This window comes from Marmota marmota, unplaced genomic scaffold (genome assembly GCF_001458135.2).
Source record: "Marmota marmota marmota unplaced genomic scaffold, marMar, whole genome shotgun sequence".
NCBI lineage: Eukaryota > Metazoa > Chordata > Mammalia > Rodentia > Sciuridae > Marmota > Marmota marmota.
Genome location: NW_026000102.1, coordinates 6,880,423 through 6,887,977, shown reverse-complemented (window position 1 = coordinate 6,887,977; position 7,555 = coordinate 6,880,423). Strand labels below are relative to the sequence as shown.

Genomic DNA, 7,555 nt, shown 5'->3' with positions numbered 1-7,555 from the left:
GGAGGCGCCGGCGACCCTCCAGGAGCCCTGCTCTCGCCGAGTTCAGAGGGGAGAACCCACCTTGGCAGCCACCCGACGGTCAGCTCTGCTTCCCCGGGAAGGTGGGGAGGGTTGCTTCCCAAACTATGGGAACCGCGGGCACCTGTCTTAGCGGCCCTGCCTCCTTTCCTCGTCTGTGAAATGGGCACAGAGGTCCCTTGTGAGGTTGAGTGAGCGCTGGCCTCTGCGTGGCACCTGACACAGGGAACTGGAATCAGCTGGTGGCTGCCGAGACCCACCTGGAGCCCAGGCAGGTCTCTTCCTTGCGTCCTTGTAAACAATCCTGGCACTACCCAAGGTGGAGGACAGACAGGCCAGGCCTTGAGTGGTCCCTGCAGCAGGACCTGGCTGGGACAAGCCGGAGGGTCCCAGACAGCACCGTCTCTCTGCCCTGACGCCTCTGGTGTGGTGCCCAGCGTGTGTCCTCGGGGTTAGGGTCCTGGCTGGGTGTGAACTAAGGCAAGTTACATAAGCCTCTGAGCCTCAGTTCCCTCCTCTGTGACATGGGGTGGTAGGCAAGTCCCCTTCGAGGGCAGCAGCTGCAGAGGTCCTGTTCTGGGGACACATGCACCAGACAGTCCCGGCCCCAGCTCCGGTGACGCCCACAGCCTGGAGAAGGACATGCACGGGAGAGGTGCTGAGGGCTGAAAGCAGGAGCCCCGATCCTGCCAGGAGGCCAGAGTCTTGGGGGCTTCCTGGAAGGAATGTGGTCTAAGTCACCTGGAGGTGCCACCCGGAGAACCGGGTGAGAGTGGTCAGGTACGTCTACCTGCTCCTCGCCCTCTGGGCATATCTGGGGAGACCTTTGCTGCCAGGACGTCCCCAGGGCTCACATGAGCACCTAAGGGCAGTCCCTCTCCACCCTTGTGGTGAAACCAGGCACCCAGGTGAAGCAGCCTGTTGGGGTCCCCACCGCTTGCAGGGCCTGCTACCCCTGGGACCGCAGCCTGCCTTCATGTTTGGACTGGAGCGGCCACCCAGTCTGGGGGTTTCGGTTTCGGTTTCTTTCTGTCTGCTCAGCCTGGCCCTCCCTTGCTCAGGTGACGTCCCTCTGCAGCATGGAGGACGGATCCAGAATCCCTGCTCACCAGGTTCCAGGTGAGAGACACCATCTAGGTCAGCATGGGGCCTGGCTCCTCGCCTGGCTCTCGCTGACAGGAGGCCTGACCCAGGAGCTCACGTTCCCTCTGCACCTGGCTCCTCACCTGCCAGGGAGGGAGACACCCACCTTTCAGAAGCTGAGGAGAGGCCAACAGAGTGGGCGAGAGGAGGCACCGTCGGGCTAGCTGTTTTACAGCTGGTGACTGGGGCAGCAGGTGACCTGTCACCTGTCCAGATAGCAGTCAGGGTCAGGGCTCTGGTCCATCCTGTACCTTTGGGGTTCCCTCTGGTACCAGACAAGCCTGAGCCGGGGCCCGGGTTTATAGGGGGTGGAGTTAAAGATGGGAACCACAGAGCCACAGCTGGGTGGCCATGGGCTGAGCCAGGCTATGTGCAGAGCTGGACACTCCCACTGTGAAGGGTGACCCTCACAGGGCTCTCTCCACCTCAGCACTGTGCCAGCAGGTGCCAGCAGCATCCCTGGCCTCAGCCCACAGGTCCCAGACTGGTGACTACCTGCACAGCGTCTCCAGGCCTTGCCAGGTCTCTCCTGGAGGGCAGAGCTGCCTCCCGCTGAGAGCTGCTGAGCCAGTGGAACGCGCTGGTGTGTGCTGTGGTTTACCAGCTCCTGTCCCTCAAACATGTGGGACTCCAAGTCCCAGGCTTGGCTGGGCAGAATCACCAAGCACAAGGGCATCATTGTGGGCTGACCAGGGTCGGGATGACATGGAGAGAGGCCAAGCCCCGCCGGATAGGGTGAGGGCAGCTGGACTCAGAGGCTGGGATAGAAGGACAGGGTGTCACACATTCACCCATCAATTCAGGATTTGAGCCCCACTTTGGGGGCTGGGAGGTTGTTCCTACCCTGCAAGGACTCACAGACTTGTAGGCAATCGGGGACAGGCAGCCAGACCACCTGAAGCTCTGGTGCAGTGTGTCTTTGTAAGGGCTTCACAGGGCTCCCTGCTCAGAGTCCAGGCTGCCTTGCTGGGGAGCAGATCTGCCTCTGACCCCCATGTGGCCTCTGCACAGCATGTGGCCTCTCTGGGAAATAAGTCTTGCAGACTGTGTGGCCAGCTTCTGCTTGGAAGGCAGCTGGAAGGAGGGTCTGAGCTCTTGGCTCCTGAGTCGGACATCCCGAAGGAGTCTGCTGGACGCAGACATGGACATAGGACCGGGTGCCAGAAAGCACTGCAGAACATGAGCTCTCAGGTGTGTGCACTGAGCACATTACCTCCCACCAGCCTCTTCCCTAAAAGGAAGCAGAAGCTGCCGCAGATGTTTGAGGAGAGCCATCTGAGACACAGGAGGAGAGCATATGAACAGGAACCGAGCTCTAGCCGCCAGCTAACAGAAGAAAATCTGTTCAAAAGAAAAAGTGATCCTGTCCTCTACGTAAATAGAAGACATTATATTCATAAAACAAGAACAGGATGCTATGAATAAAGAGTAACGGGAAGGCAGAAGAGAGATCTCTGGAGGACACGGAAACGATATGGACGATTAAATAGAGGGATTTTCCCAAAAGGAGAACAAAGAGATGAAAAAAGTGAAAGAGAGACAAGAAATAGGGAGAACATTTCAGAGGTTTCAGTACTGTTAATCACATGTGGCCAGCCCTGCCTGCTCACCTTTAGGGAGGGGTCCCGGCAGAGGCTCAGCACCAGAGACCAGGGGCAGGCGGAGTAGAGCAGGCTGGGGCTGGGAGCTGCTCGGCGGCTCTCGGGTGTGTGCTGGTCTTCCTGGGGCCCTGAGAGACAGCAGAGTGGAAGAAATGATCGAGAAATAACGTGAGAAATCACACGCAGCCCCAAACAGGAGACGCCGACCGGAAGTTCCACCAGGCACCTAACTCAGTGAATGAATGGGGGGTCCCAAACCCTTCACAGGGCTGGGGTGGAGAGAAGCACAGGCCACAGTTCAACAAGACAAATTAGAAGGGGGTTGGGATGCTCCACCAGCAGCAAAGACAAGGGAAGGGAGCTCCATGATTCTGGAAGAAAATAACCTCCGACGGGAGTCTCTGGGCTCATCCAGCTCCAGCCCAGGGAAGGCAGAAGGAAGACCTGCACGTCTTCAGGCCACCAGAAATCTGCCTAAGCTGCTTCCTGGGGACAGGGCCTGGGTATGCTTTGGCACAGCCAGGGAGGAGGCCTGGGGCCAAGTGTCCCGTGCTGGGGAGAGGTCAGGGGAGGCCGGGGTCACCTGGAGGCCTGCAGGGTACCCAGCCCCGAGCGTCCGTGGGAAAACCAGGAGGGGCTGCTGCCGTAGGGACTGTGCTGTCAGGAGGCACCCGCAGTGACCCTGGCACTCACCAAGAGGGGCAGGGGCAGGGCCGGGAGAGGGGTCATTGACAAGGCAGGCTGGGGCTTGGCGCTGTGCGGCTGAGCGGGCCAAGTCCACATCTGGGCAGGGCTGGGGCTGGGGACCAGCTGAAGGGCCCGCGGTGGTGGCCTCTGGAGATGGGCAGCAGGGGACACCGGACAGGCTCAGAAGGCATTCGGTGCCATCTGGTTTGGAGACAGGTGCGTGTAGCTCTTCCGAGTAGCTGAGACTAGAGCACAGAAGCCGCAGCAGTGCCCGTGGCAGCCGCCACTCCCGAGGACTCCTGGGGGCAGCGACAGGTGCCCATCCTTGGGGGCACTGCTGTGCTTTTACCTGGGTCCCAGGCAGGCAGCGCCCCAGGCCTGTGGGTGTGGCCGCCTTGCTGGGAACAGAGGTCAGGCTGGCTGTGGTCACCTGACAGGCTCCCTGGGGGCAGCTTCTGGACCTGGAGTGGACTTTACCCTCCCTTGGGAGAGGCTACCACTCTCCAGGGATGGTGCCACCTGCTAGAGGCCACCCCGCCTGCCAGATCTGGGCACTGGTTCAGAAAGCTGACAGCATTTGTGTGGAGGGAGACGTGGCCAGTGAAGACCCTTTGGTGCCTCCTGCCCCTTGTGGCCATGAGGAAGGCCCCAGTCCTGTTTATGGTAAAGGACCACACAGGGCCTTAGTGCCTCGGCCGCCTACCCTGGGGCACTGATAAAAGTCCAGAATAAACCGCTTTTCCACCCGGCTGAGTCGCGGGCGTGAGATCCTGGGTCAGCCCTGCCCAGGTCTGCCCCTCATCACCATCAGGGAAGTCACCGGCTCTGGGGGAGGCCTGCTGCTGCTGTCCTCGCAGGCCAGGCTGCAGGGAGGCCCGGAATGCTCTGAGGAATGTGCCCGCCCTCCCGGGCAGCCAGGGCTCCCAGGGCCACCCCTCCCCTCGCTGGGGCCCAGGAGGCTCCCAGCACTGGCTTCCTGGGTGATTTAAGTAGAGAACTTGTGTCCTGGGAGGGGTGGTGGCTTCTGGAGCTGTGGGGACAGCCAGCTTCCTGGTGTCCTGCAGTTGTGTCAGCCTGTGGCCAGCTCTGCCCTGCCGCCCATCAGGGAGGGGTCCCCGCAGAGGCTGCACAGCCTGGCCACAGCAGACGGTGGCAGTGTGGGATGTGGCTCTGGGCCCATCTTCCTGGAGCCCAGGGAGCTCCCCAGTCTGCACCTCTGGCTGTGACCTCCCCCTGGGAAGGAGGTGCTGCTGGCCTCCAAGGGCAGCCCTCCTCTCCAGATGCATGAGAAGATGGCAGGGGACGTCCCAGCCCTGCTCTGAACCCAGAGTTCCACCTGCAACGTGGGCAGAGGGCTGAGCCTCGTTTTCCGATCTGGACTCCAGGCGGCTGCCCTCAGTGACTCTGGGAATTAATTTTAACACTCAAGGCTCTGGACAGGGGGGTCCCCTGGGTGGAGGCTTCTTTTTTTTAAGTAAAGGGACGCTGTTTAGAGCCGTGACGTCTCCACATGGCCTTTGGATCCTCAGGCCTCCCAGGCGGGGGCCTCCTCCTGTTGGTGTTATGTGGGGAGCTGGCACGTCCACGCTCCATGCAGCCTGTTAAACAGACCCGTCCACCTCGGTGCCCGCAGGCAGGAACAGCCCTGCAGTGCCCATGTGCAGGCTTAGGAGCTGAGGCAGAGGCAGTGTCCTTGGCCCTGAGGACATGGGTTTCCCGGCCTCTGCAGGGTGGGCCCTGTGCAGGGGGAACGCGGTGGAGAGCTGGCCCTCAGAGTGCGTGGTCAGTGGCCCGAGGCGGCCTGGCATGGCCCGACCTGCCCGAGCATGAGGGCCCACCTGGCTGCCTGTGCACAGACCCTCAGGCGAGCCTCACCCAGCGTCCACATGGGCCTTCCGGCTCCTCCTGCTCCTGGGTCAGTCGGCACCACACATCTTGGCCACCAGGGTCTCAGGCCACTGGGGCTCCACCTGGACATGCTCCATGGCTCCTGCGTCCAGGGCTGTGAGTTTGCCCCCGAGTGGTATGTGTCCCTTCTAACCACGTCCCTCCTCGCTGGCCAAAGCCAGTCTTGGGACTGTGTTGTTCCCAAGTGGGCAGGAAGGTGGCCCTGCCTTGTGCCCAGAGAAGGACGAGGGCTGGGCCAGGGACCAGCACCCGTGGCGGCATCAAGCCTGTGCTGCCCATTGCCACTGGAGCTGCTGGGCCAGGGCTGGAGGATGACGGGCAGGTCAGGGACGAGAGAGGACAGAGGGATGGAGGGGCTGGGAGGACGTGAGCTGCCAGGAGGGACAGGCCAGCGCGTCCCGGGGAGGGACATGCCGTCCAGCCTCAGGCTCTTGGCTCCTGGGGTGTCTGCCCTGGGTCAGGAGGTGTGAGTCCTGGGCTGTGTCCCTGGCTCTCGGGCTCGTGCCCAACTCCTGTGCCTGGGGTCGCCTGCCCCTCTGCCATCAGAAACGTGGGACGGCAGAGCCCGTGGCCTGCTGTGTGGCAGGGGCTCGTGGACGGCCAGCCTGGCTGCAGGGTGGGAGGCGGCTGTCACAGGCCTGTCCCGGTGCTGGTCCTGTGCAGCAGTGTGTGTCCCAGGCAGGTCCTGGGGGCGCTGAGCCAGGTGGGGCCGGGCCACTGTCACGCAGCCTCGGGACGGCTCCCAGGATGAGCTGTCCTATGTCCACCATGTGGAAGTGGCTCCGGGAGGCCCAGTGGCCATGCCACCAGGTGTCCCAAGCAGCAGCGAGGGCTGAGCCAGGTTCTAATCCTGGTCTGTGGGTCCCCAGGGCCCGTGTACCCAAAACGCACCAGCTCGGGACTTGGTCTGTGCTGCGGTCAGAGGACTCCAGGGCCTTCCCTCCACCACGGAGCCTGGCCTAGCCTCCATCCTGATGAGCCCCTGAACAGGAGCAGGTGTGAGGCTGTCCCCGCCTCCGTGCAGGCCGCCAGGGGTCCTGGGGACTGGACCTGCCGATGACCTGCCCTGCTCCGCTCTAACCTGCGTCACTGCCCCCTCTGGCCCCCACCCGGCCCATGCTGCCCCCCGGGGCTGCACCAGGGCTCTGGTGCATCGGGCAGATGCTCAGGTGGGGGAGGGCTGACCCCCAAGAGGCTTTGGGAGGGAGGCCCTGCTGACCCTTCTCTGCCCTCCACCCCAGGACCCGTGGCCGCCCAGCATGTCCCAGCGGCACTCAGACGGCGCTCTGGAGGAGAAACTGCTGGAACACCGGTTCCACTCCGAGCTGCGGCTGGACGCCCAAGGGAACCCCGCGTCCCAGCTCCCTCTAGTCCGGGGCTCCCTGAGGTCCAGGACCAATGCTGCCTTCGAGCCCGAGGCCTCGTCGCCCTCAGGGGACCAGGAGCCCCCACACATCATCCTAAGCACACAGAGCCCCGCAGCCCTCAAGAAGGGCACCCAGCAGATGATCCCCAGGAACTTGGCCGTGGCCAGCAGGGCCAAGGCCCCAGCCCGTCACCAGAGCTTTGGGGCAGCTATGCTTAGCAAGGAGGCCGCACGCAGGGACCCCCAGCTCCTCTCGGTCCCCAGCTTCTCCGTGGACGACATGGACGTGGACGTGGGCCCCGTGGGGATGCCGAAGCGGAACCTGCGGAACCAGTCCTACCGGGCGGCCATGAAGGGCCTGGAGGCGCCCGGCAGCAAAGGGGCCGCCCTCCAGCTCAGCCCCAAGCTCCAGGCTCTGTCCGAGGAGTCTGGCCAGCCTCCCGCCCGGTGCCAGGCCAAAAATAAGGTAGGGGCCTGCCTCCCAGGCGGGCAGGATGGGAGGTGCCCTCAGGGCTCAGGCGCCCGCAGACAAGAAGGTGGCCTGACCCTCGAGGCCCCCCTCGCCTGCACCCACATCTGCGTCACTGTGAGCCTACTGGGTGCCGGCTCTGGACAAGCTCACTGAGCCGAGACTTGTGGTCAGACCCTCAGTGTGAACATCTGTCCTGTCAGGCAGCGGAACCGCGAAGGTCGACGGTTTTGCCAGGTCTCGGGCTGTAGCATCCCTCCTCCCACCAGGGTGGGCAGCAGAGGCCCCGAGGGACCCACCCCCTCTGAACCTGGCAGTAGCCGCCTATCTGATGGCTTTGTAACAGCGACCACCCTGACGCAG

At 63.1% G+C, this 7,555-nt stretch overlaps 3 protein-coding genes across 7 annotated transcripts in view; 1 reads left to right on the top strand and 2 right to left on the bottom strand.

Annotated features, from left to right (window-relative positions):
• Positions 1–2,431, bottom strand: part of LOC107155570 — a 15,264-nt gene extending 12,833 nt beyond the window's left edge. Inside the window, exons 1-2 of the mRNA XM_048783567.1 lie at positions 1,657–2,431; positions 1,268–1,367 (exon numbers count right to left, since the gene is read on the bottom strand). Of these exons, the coding sequence (XP_048639524.1) occupies positions 1,268–1,367; positions 1,657–1,840 (284 nt within the window). The 5' untranslated portion in view covers positions 1,841–2,431. The remainder of the gene's footprint in view (positions 1–1,267; positions 1,368–1,656) is intronic.
• Arhgef16 (Rho guanine nucleotide exchange factor 16) overlaps positions 1–7,555 on the top strand; it is a 20,745-nt gene continuing 13,190 nt past the window's right edge. For 2 of the 5 annotated variants that reach the window (XM_015501484.2, XM_048783767.1), the window contains exons 1-2: positions 3,937–4,112; positions 6,599–7,189. In XM_015501484.2, the coding sequence (XP_015356970.1) occupies positions 4,086–4,112; positions 6,599–7,189 (618 nt within the window). In that variant the 5' untranslated portion in view covers positions 3,937–4,085. Of the gene's footprint in view, positions 79–125; positions 799–1,079; positions 1,138–3,936; positions 4,113–6,598; positions 7,190–7,555 lie in introns of those variants that run through there. The other 3 variants (XM_048783770.1, XM_048783768.1, XM_048783771.1) reach the window with 3 other exon arrangements.
• On the bottom strand, positions 2,577–4,087 carry LOC107155440. Its single transcript, XM_015501324.2, has 3 exons — positions 3,992–4,087; positions 3,456–3,942; positions 2,577–2,890 (listed from the first exon to the last, which is right to left on the bottom strand). Exons 1-3 carry the CDS (start codon positions 4,085–4,087, stop codon positions 2,577–2,579), a joined length of 897 nt encoding a protein of 298 aa, XP_015356810.2.

Bases quoted from the DNA above. Each gene is read 5' to 3' on its own strand.
- LOC107155440 (XM_015501324.2), bottom strand. From the start codon at position 4,087: ATGGCCACAAGGGGCAGGAGGCACCAAAGGGTCTTCACTGGCCACGTC. The intron at 3,943-3,991 runs GCAGGCGGGGTG...GGAGAGTGGTAG, and splicing joins TGAACCAGTGCCCAGATCTG to CCTCTCCCAAGGGAGGGTAA. The intron at 2,891-3,455 runs GTGAGTGCCAGG...GCTGTCTCTCAG, and splicing joins CCCTGCCCCTGCCCCTCTTG to GGCCCCAGGAAGACCAGCAC.